We start from the raw sequence: 22265 nt of genomic DNA, 5'->3' as shown, positions 1-22265 counted from the left end.
GGTAAGTTTCAAATGTACTACAGTAGAATTATTGAATTATTATATTTTTTTATTTCGAAACAACTTTTTTCTAGTCGATAAATTTTTTCATAATTTTAGTAGACACAAATGACATAGTAAATGCATTTACTTCTAAATATTGTTGTGCAAGATATAGATTTTTATATAATAATTTTTATTATCGTTATGCTGTTACTTGTAAGTGAGGTTGGAAATGTAAGTGATGATTATTTTACTAGTGGCAATGATGGTATGCCAAGAGCGTCTACACCTGTCAGTGATTACCAGCAACAGATAGTTATAGTTTATGAACATTTATTCTATACCTTTTTTGATGAACATTTTTTTATACTTCTTTTGATACACATTCTTTTTACTCATTTTCATGCATTTCTAGATGATATCAGTTTTGTACTCAGGTTGTTTGCATCTTGTGTGTCTTATTATCATAACTGTAATAATGGTTGTTTGCAGTCATTAGAGTGTAAATATTGTCTATATAGAATGTAATTATAATATATAGACATAATATACCAATTAATTCAACTATGAATCAGAAGCTTTATTATGCCATGATATTGCATATCGGCTGATAACTTCAGTTCTACTGGTTAGAACTCCAAAAACCTTTTGTAACCTGCTCTTAACACATTTTTCTGTCATTCTTATTTGTAATTGAAGTGTTATCAACCAAAAGATTGACTGGTAGTAACAACCAAACATAGACTTTCGATTTGCAAAACATATCGCTTTGAATCTCATCAATAACATCTCATAGAAGCTAACTTGATGAGCATATATTAATATCATATTGCAGCTAAGAATCTTACCAACAAGTTGCTAAAACCATTTTCAATTATCTTGAACGCAACATAATTTATGCTCAATCTAATCCAACTCACTTTATTAAACAACGATTGTGAAAATTTTATTAGGCCTGGCAGGCCGTCAACTGGAAAATAATTAGGACTGAAAGGGTTAAATAAGGCCAATTTAATCAACGAATATGAACTTAGTTTTTATTGGAATGTTTGTTAGAATTTTGTTTATTGAATTGTTTTGTCATAATGTGCAGGTACCGCTATGTTACACCAAAACCAGGATAAAAAGTTAAATACTAGTTGATATTTAATAATATTCATATTAAGAATAAGGGGAGTACATACATAGCTTTCCAATGATTTGCATACTGCCATAATTAATCTTTTAAATACTTACGCTATTAACCCTTTGGCTGGGTTAAAGCCCCGCAATAACACCCGGAAGTTGTGTAATTTATTTTTGAAAATTCAATAAAATCGGTATTTTATGAACACGCATAGCTCAAACTTGAATTTATTTCTATGAACAAAATATTTTGCACACAAACATTCGTTTACATATCTACTGCTACAAAAAAACTACAACCTACAATTGTCCTGTATGAAATGCTTGGAAGCATTCCTTTTGGTAGAGTTCAATGCTATAACGTAGCCGTGCGAGCTACCATAACAATCGTTTTTCTCTGTAAATTCCAAGTATAGTCCAAGTCCAAAAAGTACATCACTTCTATCATCTGAATTATTTTTATTCTGATCGGACAAAAAATCACTAACGATCGCAGGATCAAATAAATTTTTTATTTTACCGTTCTGAACGTCAAGTCCATGTTGACTGGTTTTTCTAACTTTTATTCTTTTCCAAGGAGGCGCGATTTATCTAGCTTTTAGCATAAAGCAACGCCTCTCAGATAATCGTTTCATATTGCAATTCATCGACTAATATCTTGTTGATGATATTTAAAACTTACTAGCGTTCATGTCCTTTGTTTAACGTTACTAGGCGACAGCTTTATAAATGTCTACCGAAAGCGACATAAATGTCGTTGCCCCACGCAATCAATAAACGACATTTTTATCATTTCTCCAGCTAAAGGGTTAACTATTAGCAAAAAGTGTATATATTTAAGTAGTGGCAGACCAGCTGTTATCTCCACTTGCTAACACCAGAATTTGGAGCTTACCTCCAGCACACTGCTGAGATGAGTGACATTTCTTTCCTGCAGGCTTATTAGTACCATGGAGTGATTTACAATGCTTGTGGCCTCTCTTGTTAGCGATACAACTCTCTGTGAAGAAAAATATATCAACTTTGATGCAATCATATAGCCAACTTTTTTACAATCCTGCAGTATAGTATGTAACAGATAGGAATGCATGATATACAGAATGCATGATAGACCAGTGTATATTAGACAGGGGCACAAGATACAAATATACCTCCAGACTCGCAGTCAGCATCTGTATTGCATGAAATCTTATGAACAAGTTCGACATCATGCTGCTGTGGCTGATCAGACTGTACCATGTTGAGCAGGTCATCACCCTGAAAAATATTCAATGTAGCCTGGTAATTTCAAGCGCTTCACTACAATTTACCTTGATTTTAAACTATTTATGGTGGTCTAAAAACGCAGACGAGGCCCAAATACAAACTTGTCATGAATCAAAAAATTTGCGTCGATATAATAAACCACCATTTAATCAGTTCTCTTGACCTCTTGACCTTGTATGGTACTAGTAAATGGTTGTTTTAATGGAGCTCGAACAACACATGCATATCTATACATATGAATCGTAACGTTTGTCTGTCTGTAATTTGTGTGTCCAGTTATAGTAATAGTTTTAGGTACCGAAAATCCGCTTCCACAACTACCAGACCATGATTTAGACAAAGTTTTATTGACTTGGCTTGAAAGGTTTTAGAAATTCATCCATTGTTACCTTTTAATGGACCGATAATAAAGGGAGAAAACATTATTGGAAAAATAATGAAGAAGGAGTTATCAGGCGAATAATGAAGGAAATGCCTTTAGAAAGTACTCAAAAAATGAACATTAAACATTTACTGCGAGCAATCGTTGGGTTCATAGAGATGCTAAAAAAAAACTCTCCACTCAGAATAACTGTTGGTAAGTTAGTTTGCGATGAGGCCAATTTCATTACACAAAATATGGTTCATCTTTAGTTTGGTAGCCTAATAAACCATTTGCTATAAAATGAACAGATGTTTATGGTAATAAAAAGCCGTGATGGTAAGTTATAATGACAGGCGGTATGTCACGCCAGTAAGATGCTGTGGCAGTGAGTGGTCATAGTGGCAAGACTTTAATAGAAAGGATTGCGACACTTCTGACTCAACTCAAAGGTGCCCAAGTAAAAACATAAGAACATTGAGCTCTACCATTGGCCTCCGAATATATAACCTCTGAAACTCAACTAAGGCATCGAGAGATCATTGCATAGGCGGAAGGTAAAATATTGAGCAAAATGTAGTCGGAATGGTAGTGTTACACCATATATTGTAGTCGGAATGGTAGCGTTGCACCATATAATGTAGTCGGAATGGTAATGTTACACCATATATTGTAGTCGAAATGGTAGTGTTACACCATATATTGTAGTCGAAATGGTAGTGTTACACCATATATTGTAGTTGGAATGGTAGTGTTGCACCATATAATGTAGTCGCAATGGTAGTGTTACACCATATATTGTAGTCGGAATGGTAGCGTTACACCATATATTGTAGTCGGAATGGTAGCGTTACACCATATAATGTAGTCGGAATGGTAGTGTTACACCATATAATGTAGTCGGAATGGTAGTGTTACATCATATATTGTAGTCGGAATGGTAGTGTTGCACCATATATTGTAGTTGGAATGGTAGTGTTACACCATATATTGTAGTCGGAATGGTAGTGTTGCACCATATATTGTAGTCGGAATGGTAGTGTTACACCATATATAAACCTGAACCTAATTTCCTGGCTACAACTTAACTTGAGCTGTTTTGTTTATTAAAGCACTGGCTAACGCAAAGGGATAAACTATCATAGCATTGAAATTGCCTGACTACAAAATCATCTTACTGTAAAAATAACTCCCAGTTTGACTAGCAGGTTAAAGGTTGCACAATAATAATTGGATCCCGATGACAATGGTATAATAATAAGCATTAATCAAACCGCAATTATAGCAACAGCGATAACAACAACAATAATGGCAAATGGAAGAAGTAATAAGAACAATCATAGTTATAATGGTAAGATGTGTACCGACCTTGTTTTTGGCTTTCTTGTCTCCTTTCTTTTTATTTTTTCTTGACTTTGAACGTCCAAGTTTCTATAATGCACAGATAACAGAAAAACTAATATGTAATACACTAATATGTAACACACTAATATATGAAACACTAATATGTGAAACACCAATAGGTGAAACACTAATATGCGCAACACCAATATACGAAACGCTAATATGTGAGACACTAATGTGTGAAACACCAACATGTGAAACAACAATATGTGAAACACTAATATACGAAACACTAATATGTGAGACACTAATGTGTGAAACACCAATATGTGAAACATCAATATGTGAAACAACAATATGTGAAACACCAATATACGAAACACTAATATACGAAACACTAATATGTGAAACACCAACATGTGAAACACCAATATGTGAAACAATAATATGTGAAACACCAACATGTGAAACACCAACATGTGAAACACCGATATGTGAAACACTAATATGTGAAATACCAATATGTGAAATACCAATATGGGTGACTCAGGAATGCTGTTGAATTTAGTAATTTGCAGTTTGATGATTACATAGTGAAAAAAGCATGAAATTAGATCGAAATAACTCAACTCATATAAGGATGATGGCAGATCTTTGTTAGGGCTTCGAGGAAAGTAAAATAAACCAGGGTCAACTTAAGCAACTATTTTAAAGGATATGGATAAAAATAACACGGAAAAGTTGGTGATTATTTCATGTGTAAAATATATTCTCGTGCTCCTTCATAATCAAAACATAAAAAACAGCATAAAACTATGTCATCACTAAATATATATCAAAATACTAAACATTTCAATGGAAACTTAGCAAAATTGGAATTGTCTTTCTCCGAAAATGCTGGGAGCATAAATTCAAACCGAAAACTACTTCGAATTTTTGCAGTTTCAAATTTTTAATAGCAGCATTCAAAATTTTCAATAGGTTTCCATCACCATTATTTATAAACCATGTTTTTAAACATTACGCTCTTCTTGTAAGCTTATGAATAACGAAGAATTCCATAGACACGACACCTGGCATGTAATGAACTATTATCAGAGCCATAGCAGTGGGAAATAGAAGTCTTCTCTTTGTCACCCGGCTAGTGAGAAAATATGTTTGCATAACGTTCCTTACTTTAGCACCTAATTTCTCTGGACAACTAGCTTTCCCACCTTTCAATATCTTATTACTATAGAGCATGTTTTCCTTCCGCTTATATTCAACTTCTTCATATGAACTTCATATCTTAAACTTGTAAATGAGACTGTATTTTTTAAAACAGTTATTGATATAAAGCTTGTAACGGGTAACATGGTGTCTCTGCCTACCATGGTCACAACGTCAGCAGTGCTTGTGTCAGGCTTTGCTGTGGAAGGTTGTATTAGATTGAGCTGTTTGTTCTGAATCATAAATAGCAAATCCTCGGATGCCTTCTCTTCGCCTAAAAAACGCCAAAGATCCTTGATAGAGGGCTTATTTACAAATAGATTGTGTAAATATTTGATTTTCTAAGTAGCTTTGCAAAAGCAAGGCCAACAGGTAAAGGCATGATAAGAGGAATTGTTCTCAACTTACAGGCGTTCAGACACAACAAACTTGTATTAACTTCATCTATTACAAATTTCAATATCCGATTTCGACCATTTTAATTTTAAAACTAATCAAAAAGTGCCATTTTGTTGTAATTGAATATCATTCTAAATTGCTGTCAGTTCTCTAGACACCATTTGTTATAAAGTAGCACCTATTATAGATTGTTTTAATTAAAAGTCAAGGACAAATGAGAGAACAGTTACTTGCTGAGGCTTTTGTAGTGTGTAACATGGTATGTTTATAGTGAGTCATCCTAAATATCTTAGACATTCAGCTTTCTTTAGACTTTATTTGCATTTGATTTATAGTTTTAGTTCACCTTTCTTTGGGGAAGTACCACATGTGACTCTATAAATACATTACAGTACCACATGTGACTCTATAAATACATTACAGTACCACACGTGACTCTATAAATACATTACAGTACCACATGTGACTCTATTAATACATTACAGTACCACATGTGACTCTATAAATACATTACAGTACCACACGTGACTCTATAAATACATTACAGTACCACATGTGACTCTATAAATACATTACAGTACCACATGTGACTCTATAAATACATTACAGTACCACATGTGACTCTATAAATACATTACAGTACCACATGTGACTCTATAAATACATTACAGTACCACATGTGACTCTATAAATACATTACAGTACCACATGTGACTCTATAAATACATTACAGTACCACGTGTGACTCTATAAATACATTACAGTACCACGTGTGACTCTATAAATACATTACAGTACCACACGTGACTCTATAAATACATTACAGTACCACGTGTGACTCTATAAATACATTACAGTACCACATGTGACTCTATAAATACATTACAGTACCACATGTGACTCTATAAATACATTACAGTACCACATGTGACTCTATAAATACATTACAGTACCACATGTGACTCTATTAATACATTACAGTACCACATGTGACTCTATAAATACATTACAGTACCACACGTGACTCTATAAATACATTACAGTACCACACGTGACTCTATAAATACATTACAGTACCACACGTGACTCTATAAATACATTACAGTACTACACGTGACTCTATAAATACATTGTCAACTCATTAACTTAGTGAATCTCCTAAAATTGATCATGAACATTAAATAATCAATTAACATGTCCTATTATAGTATTATTATAGTATTATTATAGTATTATCATTCTAATTATTCTTATTACAGTATTATTATTCTAATTATTATAATAGTATCATTACAGTATTACTGTTATAGTATTATTATTAGTATTATTATAGTAATATTATCATAGTAATATCATTATAGTATTATTATTATCGTCATCTTCTATAGCTAGGCATCTAGACAACTCAAAAACTTTTCGAGCCAGAGTGCAGATTTCACTGATAATTTGCAACAAGCATTTGCTTCCATCAAAATCAACTGTTGGCGCATCCTAGCCAACTCCAGCCACTATATGATACAGACGATGTGAGATGTATTCATCAACTAGGGACATTAGTCAGCCAACTATCTACATAAAACCGAACACAATAAACTCCTACCTTTCTTTGAGTGCGTCTTAAAATTATTTCTTGAGCCTTTTCCTTGCTTGTCCTGCAGGACAAAGATGTTCGTGTTTAAATATGGTAGTCACCAAGCAATGTTGACCTTTCAACACAGAACTTAAGATATGTTTACAGAACCTTTTCTTCTTTCACAAATTGTGATCAATGCAACGTTTTTACTATTAGTATAATGAAAATGGTTGGCTATGAAAAAATTAAATTTGTCTGCCATTGAGGAGTTGTGTTCACCTGAGTATAGGCCAGGATCAGAGTTGAGGTCTCAATTCAGTCTCAGCTAGAGCTAATCAAAGCAAATAAATGATGTTATTCTTCCTTATCATACAGAGTCAATTTTAAGAACCAAGAGCCTCTTTAACATGACAAGGTACTGTAATCACCCAAGTATAACGCTTCTGTAAGTTTTTAGATTTTATCTCATACGCCGAGCAAGTAAGTCGCTCACTATCTGCTGAAGGGCTGACGCTTCTAGGCTAAGGTATCAGTCTATAGTGTCATTTGAGTCTTTACTGAACAGGCTTATGACAGCGGTAAGACTGACTCTGATAACAATGAGAGGGATTCAGGCCTACTTGGCATTCAACTCGGACACTAAAGATAAAGTTTGAAGAATACGTGGACGAGAAATGAACAAGAAAAGAAAGTGGCTTTCCCAATTTTGTGTGCGCGTGTTTGTCACAACTGCGCAACAGTTTTTGATTTTTGTATTAAAATAAGAATTTTTTGGAAACAGAGTTTCACTTTTTGTGAAGAAAGTGAGGGCAGCCCTCACTTTTTTTCTCTTTTTGTGAAAAAAGTGAGGGCAGCCCATGTTGTATTTTTGTGTTTCAACTGAACAGCGGTTTTGTATTTTTATTAGCCTACAACTAAACATCGTTGAGAGATATTGTCAATCATTTGAATAAACTTGGGCTTATTCAACATAGTCTCTGGTTTACTTGGCACGCCTTATAACCCCAAGTACTTTTCCTTGTAAACTATGACAGAAATTAACATACTAATGGATACTGCGCCTTATGATCCAGTGTCTTAGAGCACTGAAAATACGGTACATGAGCAGATCTTTCGACTCCAGCAACTTCCCTCCTTGCATTATACTGATTGATAAAAACCACAAATGTATCAAATTTTTTTACATAATTTGATTTCTCCTTTCACAGAAGTGTATTTTGCAAATTGGGATTTTCCACATACTCAAGGATAATACTCCCCAAATTTTAGATGTTGAAATTTGGATGAAAAATAGTGCATTATACTTGGGTTATTACAGTACTTGTTTGCCTGAGCTTGCTACGCTTAACACCTGCCAAGAACTGCCAACACCTGCCACACTGATAAGAACTCTGACCAGACTAATCAAGCTGACTGACACTCCTCAATTTGTGTCAACTTTTTCATAAAACATTTTCATACAATCTATCATGCGCTATGTTGGACTTTGTTTGCACTGTTAATTGCTTTGTCACACCTTAGTCTAGTCTGGCACAATAATTTATCCTATTGGACTTGAGTAGGTTTCATTATCCTCTCTCAAACTATTCTGTCTTTTTAGTTGAACCAATTTTTTTTCTCTAAAATCAGTCTCGATTGTATTTTAGTGTTTTTACTGGAAGACATGATTTGGCCGACTTGTTAGGTGTATGGCCAACGAAGTCATCGACTTATACACCCTTATTAATACTAGTTTAAATGAAACTAATTTTATGTCAACAGTATTTGCAGTGGCTTAGAGAACAAACTTACATAAGCTCAAATTGAAACATCTCACTCATTGAGGATGTTGATACGTCTTCATATATCCAAGAGAAAGAGCAGATATAGAGTGATAAGGCAACGTATATCCCAAATACAGTGGAATGTCTTCTTACAAAAATGATTCGTTTTTGAAACCGTTTTATAAGTAAAAATCAATTTTTCCATATAACCGCCCAATAATAATACCCACGACAAGCATCAACACAAAACTCAGATATAACATTCGGATAAATTATAAAACATGTAAATGTTAAAACTTGTAACAAATGCATGTTAGAATTATATTATCTATATATATAAATAGAATAAGTACAAAGCAAAAAAAACAGAAATAACTAATAAAAGCTATGAACGTTGTGTTTGATTGTTTGTTTACTTTGGCGGTCCACACGAGACTAAGAAAAGACCACGAGGGGTTGGAAGATGCCGGTCAGAAAAGGTGGGTTTGCAGTGTTATCTTGGTTTGGTTTTGCTCAGAAAAAATGTTTTTAAAAACGTAAATATAGTTTACATTGGCACAAACTAAAAAACTGTCATCATATTGAAAACACAAAGCTTGAATAGCTAAAAATGAAATTTGTCCCAACAATGTATGCAATACATGATAACTCCAAATTAAACAATGAATAAAAAACACTTGTCATTAACTGACTTTTGCTAGCAAGGGAAACTGAGTAAGGTGCTAAGTCGTACCCACGAGAAGCAGACAGGGTAAGGTATGAAAGGCCTTTTGTATCTAAAAAATATCTTTCATAAGTCGAAGCAAAATTTTTACCAGAAAATGTTTCCTACTTGTAAATACAAGTTTGACTGTACTTACTTTTTTTGCAAGTTTTTTCTCTTTCATTTCCTCTTTTAATCCAGACAGGTCAGCTTTCTTGGAAGACAAATTTTTCTTTAGCTTTTTGAACTCCTTCTTGAGGGCTTTCATCTCTGTTTTCGAATCCATACTGTTGGCCATTTCTGGAATGAAGCATTAAAGACGTAAGCATAATATAAGCAGCAACAATTACGACCATACTACTAACTTGGCATAGCCAAAGCCTTACACAATTGAGAAAGTTGAAAGTTGAATTTAAACCAACTGAAAACGACAAGGATGTCATTATTGCAAATGTTTGACATGACAGGTTGATATGCCTTGGTGAGCAATAATGCATTACAGCCAAACCTCAACATACGAGTGCCACAACATATGATGACACAAATTTGAGATGCAAGCATACGAGACCGTTCTCGGTGCGCCCATTAGGTGGCCGAATATGCGAAAGGCCGCTTTCGAGAACAGCATCGCTTAATCTTTCTTGTTGGATCAAGACGAGAGAAAAAGCGCCAAACTGGAAAAACATAATAAAATAATGAAAACAAAGATCAAATTAGGATTAATGTAAGATTAAAACTGATTTAAAGCATGTGTGTTTATTAAGCTAAATCCATAAAGTTATATTTAAAGCTTATGTCATGTAGCATCACAAATATATAGTGTACCGAAGATGTTGCCGTGAAGTCTCCCTCAGTGTTTGACTTTATTGCTTATGAGCAGTGATGTAGTTCTATTGCAATGGCCTCCAAATCCACAAAGTTTAGCATAAGCAGATCTTTTGTTTTTCAAATACTACCAAAGGTATTGGAAGGAAAACCTCACATTTTCTGCTGCGCTACAAGCCGAGACTAGAACCTAGACTAGACTCTAGACCCGAGACTATACTTTAGACTAGACCCTAGACTAGACATCCGTTTACTTTTAAAATACGTAGTGGGTTAAAGTAAAACCAGTGTATAATCTACATATAATTTATTTAGAAAAATTTTTAAATCATGCAAAATGCAATTTACAAAGTCAGAACACAGTATATTTTCAAAGAAGTGTTCTTTTTGTTTCGTAGCGAACATTCTTGACATTGTTTGCTGTTAGCATATGTTAGATTCGGGCAACATGCATGTATAGGTTTTTATTGTCATAAAACATAAAATAATTATACATGCACTGCACTGCCAGGCCTGACGCATCTACTCACTACCCTACTAATGTTAAACGCATGTAAGTATATATTATACAGATATTATAACCTGTAGTCGCGGGATCGTGAAGTCAGCCAGACAAAAAATTCGTATAGTCTGCAATTCGACGACAACCTGCGTACACATATCTTAGCATTATAAACTGGGGCAGTGAAGTATGCAGTCAACAGCATTATAACATCCTACCACAAACAAGGCATGACAAGAGAGACAAATACATAATTGGTTTTGACAATAACTTAACTATGTAGAAGTTCTTATTGTCTAAACTTTCGCATCACCAAATAATCTGAGTTTGAATTCGTGTCCGTTTTTCAAAAGACAGAAAATTAAAGAGGTGTAATGTTTCTCATGCCTTCTGTTAGTCAGCATGTTTAAATTTAAACAAAAGGCGCGTGTAAAATAATACGTCTGATATATTATTTGAACTAAAACAACAGTTGCATGTGACGCAGTGTTTTCAGCAAGCGTTTAAAGCATGTATAACAGGTTAAGGTTATACAATTGACGCGATTCTAGCGAATCGAATATCAACTGAAATCGCAACTCTCCAACCTATAAATATACACACCAAATGACTGACACAGTCACTGACCTGACACTCGTCAGGCATTCTATGTTTATGCATTCTATTTGTAGAAAAATATTTTATGCATTTCTTCGAAATTGATTGTCCTAAAATATGGTATCTTTCAAAAGCTTACATTCAGAGACAGCCTGGTATGTCCATTGTACAAGATGTCATGAAAGTACCAAAGAAACCCAACTAATGGAGACACTGTCCACGCTTTGTTTGTTAGACTGTACATGACCTCTACAATCTTAGCCTCAGTTTTTCGGTTGAGATATGTTTGAGCTAAAGTTTACCTTGCTTGAGCTGTCGAGCTCTTGCTTTCATTCTCTTTAGTTCAATCCTGTCATCCTGCGCGAGTCTGAATTGAGAAATTAACAAGAAGTAATCAATCTCGTGTGACAACAACAATCATGTGGCTGACAGACTTTCACATGGCTCCTACTTCAACAAATGAACAAAATAAGGATACAAAACAATACAATGTAGATATTATATTATACACCTTCCAATAGACATATTTAATTAGAGCACCTGCTGACACTAAGTTATTATTTCCATTTAATAGAGAAACAATAGTAACCATATGTCTACAGTTCCTCTATGAGCTATAAAACCTGTGTGAGCCCTTCTCAGTCTAAAAGTTTTATACAGTCATACCTCGACATACGAGTCTCCCACCACACAAGAAGTTGGAGAAATGAAAACAATTTCAAGCAAATTTTCGCTTTGAGATACAAGACAAATTTGAGATAAAGACAGTTCTGAATGCAGCCACGAGGTGACCTGCTCACAAGAACAGCATCACTCGGCCTTTCTCATCGAATCAGTTTGAAAAGATTTTTAAAAGGCCGGCTAAAATGATAGTGAAAGCGAGCAAAAAGAGCCAAGCCGGAAGATCATAAAAAATAAACACGACAAAATTAGAATTAGGTTTAGAGTAAAATTAAACTTTTTAAATGTGTATAGTAAGCTATATTCATCTATGTTAAATTTAAAGTTCATGTTATGTTAGCGTCACAAAGGTGTAGTATACTAAACGTGTTGTCATTCCGCCTCTCTCACACCGCCGTATGCCACTATGGTCTGTCTCGAAGGTAAGAACTCCATACAGTATTGTACATAGTAATGTTACATTTTATTGCAGATCATAACCACTAGATATCTAGAATCACTGGATAGATATTTGTTACTTGGTGAGTGTAAAACAAAGTAACAAATATCTAATCAGAACAATGAAAATTTAAAAACATGTTTTGCCGTCACGATATCTTGTTTAGGTGATTTTTTTAAGGGTGGAAAGGATTAATTTGTATTTAGTTATTTTATATAGGAAATATTGATTTGGGATATGAGAGACTTGACATACAATCTCGGTCTCGGAACGTATTATGCTCATATGTCGGGGTATGACTGTAATGATGTAGCCTTATGTATATTGCTGCATCAAAGACCATTGGTCTGCTACTAAGTAATTTTCATAGAGAGACCAAAGTCAGTGTTGTATAGGATTTGAGCTTTTCCAGGTTTATAATTGGTTGAATTAGCTAGCAGTAGAATAATAAGTTTATAATTGGTTGAATTAGCAAGCAGCGGTATGCCAGCTTTCCATGCTTTCATTGTCTCACAACAGTTAGGAAAGAAGATAACTCAAATTGATAAGCCTCTTGCTATTAATATTCTTACTGTTGTTATAACACCTTTATTTATACTTTTAAAAAGCAAAGAACTACAAACTTTTTTATTTCCTTTAGGTTTTTCGGATGTGCCACTTTCAGATCATTAGATTTGATCAGTTCATCCTTCGTCTTGTCCCAGTCATCTGCTCCTAGCTGCTGCAAAAATGGCTGACCATTAATGATAAAGAGCTACTATCGATACAGTCATGGTCAAAAGTATTAACACCACTTCCCCTCATCATTCTGTGACATCAATTAGATTTTTTGCCGATTTACCGTCCCTCTGTGTTACTCAAACCATACAACATACATAAAAAATATTTTGAGGAATCATTTGACGTCTTTTAAAAACATTTATGTAAAGCAAAACCTATCACATCTGATATCACTGAGGGATAAATTAACCAAACCTGATTTTTATAATCTATTAGTTATTTATGCTCATTCATAATGACATCAAATAATAAATAATCTAGTTAGGCAGATATTTTTTTATCAATAAATATTAGCGTCTTTTTAACTTTTTGTTAAACCCTGTGTCCAGTTATAGCAATTAAAACTCGCAATGAAAAATCCACCAAGCACTGGATTTGATTTCGGGGCCTTTAAGTCCAGTGACGGCGGAACTTACACATTAAGCTAAATGGAATTCAATTAATTCACTGGACCAATAGTCATTACATTGGTTAAGTTATTCATGCTTAAAGCGCTTGCTTGAGGTTAATAACTAGCGCTGTTGACTGTTATGTAGGCCCAAAATGCGACTACTGTTTTAGTAAACATTTTAGTAAAAATCTAGCTTTCCAGATAAGTATCTCAAATTCATTTTAAGTAATTATTCTATTACCCGTGCAACGCAACGCCAGGCGTTCGGCTAGTGTTTAGCATAAAGGAAGACAACGTTGCCATTTATTTCATTACTAGAAAAATTTGATGTAGTATAAATTCAGCGTGCATTGAAATTCTTTTACACAAATTTTTACTGTAAAAATACTAGCAAGGGAAGAATAGGAAAGAGGGAAGAATAGGAAAGAGGGAAGAATGGTGAAATTCCATTGAATAGTTGTGAATTGAACCGCAACCTGTTCTAAACAACTAGGTTGCTTGGCCTCGGTTGCTATCAGAACATCATGCAGCATAATTGCTACTAAGTCAGTCATCACCAGGAGTGCCTGTAGCTAATTCAGGTGGTCTTAAGGCGCATATACACCAGGACAATTTATTGGTGTTGGGTCTTCATAGGAGTTCAAAGGCTTCTAGTCCAAACTTACTTCAAATCATAAACAAAGAATTTATACAATCCAAATCAAACTCCGATTAAACAAAATGGGTCGCCATTTTTAACCAATGAATTACCACGTCACCCTTTTTACAGTGAGCCAAACCCTCCCTCCTATCCTAGATCACAACAGAACCGTTTTTAAAGAAAACTTTAATTTATATAAAAAATGATAATAATATGATAGTTCTCCATTGTGAAATAGTTCTGTGTAGACTACTGTAGCTTTGGATTTTCTGGGAGTTGTCTACTCTTGTATGCATTTGTCTACCCAGCATGCACTGCTTTGTTTCTTCCGCTAAACAAGTAGTAATACAGCAATCGTAAAAATTGAACATACTCATCAATCACAAAGAAAATATGTTATAAATCCAAAGATAAAATAAAAACAAAATCAAATGGGTATAGTTCAGTTATTCATACCGACATGATTATAGCAGTAGGTCATAGCAGTCAGAGGAAACACTTTAATTTTACATCAAACAACAACGATCACTTTGACCTACAACAAGGTGTAGGTAAACACACTGTTGTCTAAACACACTGTCGGAAAGAGCAGTAATGATGGGAAGAGGAGTAATGATGGCAGTCAGACAGAGCTCACTGACAAAAAAATTGCTAAATACTATTGTTAGTAAATATGGTGAAAGATAAGTCAATCATAGTTGACACGTTTCACTTCAAGTCAATCCTAGTTCATATGCATATGATTTCCACTATCTATCTATAATTCAACAATTTTTGGGGTCTGTAACCCCAACTGCCCCAAAAGTTTATAATTTGAAATGTCTGACAGGTCTGTAACTTCAAACTACCCCGCAAGTCTATAATTTCAACTATATGACAGGTCTGTAACTTTCACTAATTCCCATGAGTCTATAATTTCACCTTATCTGACAGGTTTGTGGTTCCAAAATTTCACCCCTCACACAGAATGATGCATCATTTCACAAAAGGCAAATGACTGTCTGCCTGTCGTTCACGTGTCCAATTATAGCAACAAAGTTAAAGGCACAAAAAATTCGCTTCGCACTGTATTTGAACTCGAAACCAGCAGTTCTCAAGACATGTGAGCTGGCCAATAAGCTACGCGGCCTACTTGCGATACAATGGAATAATTGTACACATACTTATACAGCGCTTGCGAAAATACTATTGTCAGGTTCATGTAACCAGTAAGATTAAACTGGCTTCACCAGCTCTTATTATAGTAAATATTTAGACTAGCTAGAGTTACTAGCTTAAGTTAACCAAATACATTGAGTAATTATTTGATTAGACGTGCAACTCTGGGCCTTCAACTAGTATAACGTTAAAATTCAAAAATACATTCAAAGTTAGCAAGTTAAAATAATTCCAAAAAGTTCCAACTAATTGCAACTCAGATTATAGGATCTTCAAATGTTAACTGCATGCAAAATGTATCAGCTTGTAGACAATTTTTTCAGCTTTCGATAGTATATTTATTTAATGGTCTGTAAATAGGAGGTAAGATACAGCAGCTTTTTTGCAGCTATGTCCGAGATGCTAATTGTGGCTAATAAGGCTACTTAATATCGCGGTCATCGCAGCACTTTCAGCGTGACCAGTTAAAGGATGAACTTTCACGAAATTTGAGCAGATTTTCATCAGAATGTATCAATATTTTTTATCATTTGTGGTTGTTTTTGATGCTAACTGCCAGGATGTTTAAAGATACAATCGACTAAACTTGATCACGATTAAAACGCTCAGAAACAGTGAAAGTACGATTATGAAGTCTATAGTTGCAAAAAGACCAACAGAATGGAGACACGTAACGCTGCAAATAAATAAATAAATGCTGCAACTAGAACACAATAGTTGATACCGGCTATAGCAACTATAGTGACTAGTGACAGCATTTTGCACGTATTTTCTTCTGAGTGTTTTAACCACGATTAAGTTTTGTTGATTTAAATCTTGAAACATCCTGACAGTCAGATCACTTAAAACAACAAAACCTCAAATGATAGAAAATTGTCTACACGTTCTGAAAATCTTTTTTTCAATTTGATGCGAATAACCCTTCTAAGGAGAAATATGTTTGCCATTAAAAGGCACAACAAACTGGTAGAAGTGTTGTGAAAGGTGTCACAGGCCCTGTGGCAGCATGAGGTCAATTGTCAGGCCCTGTGGCAGCATGAGGTCAATTGTTAGGCTGTAAACTGAAGGTATGCACAGACCATATTGATTGGGAAATACCAAAACAGTCTCAACGTAAATCTTTTTAGATACAGTTGCTTTCTTTCGTGTTGCTCAAAAAGTATGTGGCACCAGAATGGTCACTATTAATAAGTAGCTTTGAAACGCCGCTGTCAAACATAGCCTAATAGATGCAAGCCGCTCTTTGTAGATATGTTCCATAACCTGTGTGGAAATGATGGTAAATATTGCACGGATGAAAGCGTTCACAACAAGTCCCCTTGACAGTTTTGAATATGAACTGATTTATGCCTCAGTGATTTCATTACTTCTAAACACGCTGTTGAGAAGAGGAGTAATGATGGTGGTCAGGGAGAGCTCACTGACAAAGAAATTGCTAATTACCATTGTTAGTAAATATGGTGAAAGACAGGTCAACCATACACTAGTGTTACACGCTATTTTTCATCTTCGTAGCATGTAAATGGTTTAAAATGTCTAATCTTTAATTCTTCGAAGCGATTCAAACCTCCGTTTCAAGGGGAGTATTTTTGAAAACAGTATCAACTACGGAGTACTTCATATGATGTAAACATCAATACTCGTATTATTGCACAAATCTTTGCGATCGGAGGTTGGATTTTCATCGTCTTCATTAGTGACATCCTTACAGCATCCCTATGCAGCTCTGTTTTAATATATGTTTTAAAAATATTATCTCCGAAATAAAAGATATTAACTCTGAAATTTAAAGAAAAATTTCTTACACGCTTTGACATTGACATTAGACGCATTTTAGGAGTGTCAGCCACGATATAAATTATGCACCCCGTTGTAGATAAAAGCGAAACAGACTAATATAGTAAACGCTAAGTTGTGCGACAATTTCTTCGTAGCACGTAAACTCGTCAGCTACGAATAATTGCGAGTTGTGCGACCACTCCTGTGTATCATGTAAACTCGTCCTCCTTATTCCTACGATTAAAACCACACCTTCGAAGCTCAAAAATTCGTAGCGTGTAACACTAGTGATAGTTGACATCTCACATTAACTCAATCATAGTTCACAAGTCTGTACGGCCAACTAACCCGCAAGTCTATAATTTCAACTATCTGACAGGTCTGTAACCCCAACTAACCCGCAAGTTTATAATTTCAACTATATGACAGGTCTGTGACCCCAACTAATCTGCAAGTCTATAATTTCAACTATATGACAGGTCTGTAACTCTAACTTCTCCCCATAAGTCTAAAATTTAAACTATCTGACAGGTCTGTTACCCAACTAACCCGCAAGTCTATAATTTCAACTATATGACAGGTCTGTAACCCCAACTAATCTGCAAGTCTATAATTTCAACCATATGACAGGTCTGTAACTCTAACTTCTCCCCATAAGTCTAAAATTTAAACTATCTGACAGGTCTGTCACCCAACTAACCTGCAAGTCTATAATTTCAACAATCTGACAGGTCTGTAACTCCAACTAACCCGCAAGTCTATAATTTCAACAATCTGACAGGTCTGTAACTCCAACTAACCCGCAAGTCTATAATTTCAACAATCTGACAGGTCTGTAACTCCAACTAACCTGCAAGTCTATAATTTCAACTATCTGACAGGTCTGTGACTCCAATTTTTCACACCTCAAACAGATGAATGCATCACTTCCCTGACAACTGTTTTCACACATCAAGGGATCATGAAATCATTCTTGCTGTGACATGCCAAATGTGTTTTCAGCTCACATGCCATCCTGATCAAGCACTGGTGACATTAGCAAGCCTAGCTTACACATCACTTCGACGTGTTTATGAAATGCTACATGAAATTACGCTTAAAAAACTACCGCTGACTCCAGTACTCTAGTAGAAGTGATAATCACAGCAGACAATGAGCCACTCTCACAGGTGCCCTTTTAGATAATGTCGAACAGCATGGCAGACATGTTTAAAGTTCTGAGCACGATCACAAGCAAACTTCACTTTGTTATAAGCATAGAGCCATGATAGATGATAAGCATAGAGCCATGATAGATGATAAGCATAGAGCCATGATAGATGATAAGCATAGAGCCATGATAGATGATAAGCATAGAGCCATGATAGATGATAAGCATAGAGCCATGATAGATGATAAGCATAGAGCCATGATAGATGATAAGCATAGAGCCATGATAGATGATAAGCATAGAGCCATGATAGATGATAAGCATAGAGCCATGATAGATGATAAGCATAGAGCCATGATAGATGATAAGCATAGAGCCATGATATATGATAAGCATAGAGCCATGATAGATGATAAGCATAGAGCCATGATATATGATAAGCATAGAGCCATGACATATGATAAGAACAGAGCCTCTGCATAGAGCCATGATATATGATAAGAACAGAGCCTCTGCATAGACCCATGGTATATGATAAGAACAGAGCCTCTGCATAGAGCCATGATATATGATGACCATAGAGTCATGATATATGATAAGAACAGAGTCTCTGCATAGAGCCATGATATATGATAAGAACAGAGCCTCTGCATAGAGCCATGATATATGATGACCATAGAGCCATGATATATGATAAGAACAGAGCCTCTGCAAGTATTCTCTCATATTCAGGGAGCCCTAAGATAATGGTTGGCCACTCGTGCATCTTCTCAATTATTCAATTCAATTAAATTGCGGAAACCATGACGATTGCCTGGAATGTTTTATAATTAAACACCACTTCCCATCCAAGGTGATTGATGAGATGAAAAGAAGATGAGCAGCGCCAGCAAAGTCAGTCAGGCAAGCAGCAAAGAGACAACTGCTTGCTAGTGTTTGCTAGTGCCCAGCTAACCACACTACAAGTATGTGTAGAGTTGACCATATCATGTTGTATATCACAACAAGTATATGTGTACAAATGACCCTATCATGTTGTATATCACTACAAGTATATATGTGAAATTGACCATATCATTTTGTGTATATCATTTCAAGTATGTGTCATATCAAAATATATCTGTAATTGTATATGAGTACAAATACAATAACAAAGTGTATTTAGTAATGGAGCTGGAAGGCGGGTATTGTTAGTGTATAGAAGGTTTGTTTATCTTCCGACAGAAGTCATTGGCTACAGCACTTGTTGATCGTATAGTTAATACTCATTTCTTACTCTAACAATAGAAAAGTACCTACATTGTATGATTGACATGAACAAACCTATCATTTAATCAGTTCATATACGTCTTCAAAGGCACACACCTAAGCCAAAGTCTAATAATCACCTAGTAATCCTGCTTGACAACACCCCTAATACAATGCAACAATTTCTTTGTGCCTCAATCGACTATTCTAAACTATTCAGGTACTAATTAGTGAGTGGGTTAAAGGTGAATACCAACCTTGTCTGTTGTATTCAGTCGCACAGAGAGTTCATTGTTCTCCAACTTGTCTGAGCTGCTAACTCCTACTATTACTACTACCACTAGACACGATAGCAACAACTTCATTGCTGTATCTTTATACCAGATGTCTCTTTTTGAGCTGTAAAAAAATGAAGTCTTCAACGGTAGAATTTGTTTTAACAGAAAGCCAAATATTGAACCATACATATTGTAGACCTTTTCATTGTTTGGGTTTTGGCTGTGATTAATGCGAGAATGTGAACCTTACCAATAATGACTCGAGCAAACAACGTGTGACCGTCAGCTTAGCTATAGCAACTCACAACCATTAAATATTTCGTATTTAGCAAAAAGCCTGTTCCGCGTGAACTTTTACGTAATTTAATCTTGTAGGCTGTGGTATACTAATGAAGTAAAATATAGCTTTCTTTAGCAAACCGTGTTTAGTTTATCACTTACGCAGCTCTTGGCTACAGAATAAACTTTTATGATGCAATCAGAAGCACCGCCAGACCTGCCAACCCAAGTGTGGGGCAATGCGTGAGATTTGGTTTTGGGGCACTTGATGTATCGATGATAGTATATAGAAAATTGTGGAAATTGGGGCAAAAATCTCACGCATTTTCATTTTTTCTTTGGGGTGATTACGTGAGTCTCACGCCCAATGCGTGAGAGTTGGCAGGTATGAGCACCGCTCAAACTACTAGCGACACGAATCCTGAGTTATGGCTGAAAGCTCATTTATCGTTACAATGACACGAACAAAGCTTTACTAGCGTAGTTCGATTGAGCAGGCCACAAATAGAATAAACATGTAACTGGTATATTATGTCTCGAACATAAAACTCTGCCACTAACCTTTCAACGAGTTGTTAAATCCAACAGACTCGTGAACTACTTTCAGTCGAGAATCCTTTGTTGTATCCGTTCAGCTTGGAGCGCGTGAATTAGTAAGCGCTGCTTATCTAGCTGAGTAAACTGAAGGATATTACGCGACCAATGAAATTAGCTTATGAAACATCGAGCCAATAAACGGTGAGAGATACGATGAGCCATACCTCAGCTGCAGTTAGGCAATGCTTTAGTAGGCAAACAACAACCCCGGTCTGGACGCTAGGATTCAAAACAAATACAACGTACATGTATGAAATGTCCTTCGGGTATGCTAAGGTTACAGGACTGGACAAAATATTTGAGACACACAATAAGCAATGCATAATTTTTCAGTTTTGTGTTTGAATAGCTAACGCTGTTTACGGATAAATTCCCAAAACTTTATACAGTACATATATTCTCATTCCTAATTCCTCATCTCATTCCTCTCATTATACTGTTAATCTAATGAGTTTGGTTTGATCATTTTTTGTCAAGTTAGACAGCATTTAACAAAGCTTATTTGTAAGTCTCACCAATTGTTGTATTTTTTGTAAAAACACTTTTCTGACTGGAGACTACCTGGTAATATTCATTTTTGGCCATTTTTTAGAGGTTTGAGCAACTCTTCGTAAAATGCTGGCCCTAAAAATGGCTGCTGGGGCCAGTTACCAGTAATTAGTTTTAGTATTTAATGGGCTAATTCAACTGCGAGTGACTTCTATCAATCTTCTTAAAATTTGAATAACAATAAAGAGATATAGGCCTTTTGTACTTGAACATGCAATAGAATAATATTTCTCTCTTGCTCACCAAATGGAGAAGTTGCAATTTTTATTGAAACTAGATGAGTTAGAGTCTCAGCATTCTACTGGTATATAAATACTTATGGTATCTGGTTAAGAAACAACAAATATGTTGAGATAAGAAACTTTGTCAGAATGAAACAATGGCGTGCCTTTTGTAAAGGCCCATGCGCTCAAAGGTCAAGATCAGATCGAATATGAATTGGCTTTAGATGCCTTGGTCAACTTTGAAAATGAATTATTTTTCATAGATGATTCAATTAATATTTTGTTATAACGATGCTTCAAATTAAAATTTCGCTAGCGCCTACTTTAGGCCGCGCTTGTTTGCTTTGTTAGTGAGTGAGATCAGTCAATTGTGATATCGAGTTTATTTTTATGCAAGCCCAAGACTTGAAGTAAAAACCTTAA

The 22265-nt window shown here is 35.2% G+C and overlaps 1 protein-coding gene across 2 annotated transcripts in view; it reads right to left on the bottom strand.

The window, feature by feature from the left end:
• Nucleotides 1-21154, bottom strand: part of LOC137404152 (nucleolar protein 58-like) — a 38287-nt gene extending 17133 nt beyond the window's left edge. The window contains exons 1-10 of one of the 2 annotated variants that reach the window (XM_068090307.1): nucleotides 21034-21154; nucleotides 20173-20314; nucleotides 13393-13490; nucleotides 11952-12016; nucleotides 9883-10025; nucleotides 7287-7338; nucleotides 5449-5561; nucleotides 4103-4165; nucleotides 2259-2364; nucleotides 2003-2107 (exon numbers count right to left, since the gene is read on the bottom strand). In XM_068090307.1, coding sequence (XP_067946408.1) covers nucleotides 2003-2107; nucleotides 2259-2364; nucleotides 4103-4165; nucleotides 5449-5561; nucleotides 7287-7338; nucleotides 9883-10025; nucleotides 11952-12016; nucleotides 13393-13490; nucleotides 20173-20280 — 853 coding nt within the window. In that variant the 5' untranslated portion in view covers nucleotides 20281-20314; nucleotides 21034-21154. The remainder of the gene's footprint in view (nucleotides 1-2002; nucleotides 2108-2258; nucleotides 2365-4102; nucleotides 4166-5448; nucleotides 5562-7286; nucleotides 7339-9882; nucleotides 10026-11951; nucleotides 12017-13392; nucleotides 13491-20172; nucleotides 20315-21033) is intronic. The other variant, XM_068090308.1, reaches the window with a different exon arrangement.
• Nucleotides 21155-22265: the final 1111 nt, after the last annotated feature.

This window comes from Watersipora subatra, chromosome 9 (assembly GCF_963576615.1).
Source record: "Watersipora subatra chromosome 9, tzWatSuba1.1, whole genome shotgun sequence".
NCBI classification, from domain to species: Eukaryota; Metazoa; Bryozoa; class Gymnolaemata; order Cheilostomatida; family Watersiporidae; genus Watersipora; species Watersipora subatra.
This window is presented reverse-complemented; position numbering and strand designations above follow the sequence as displayed.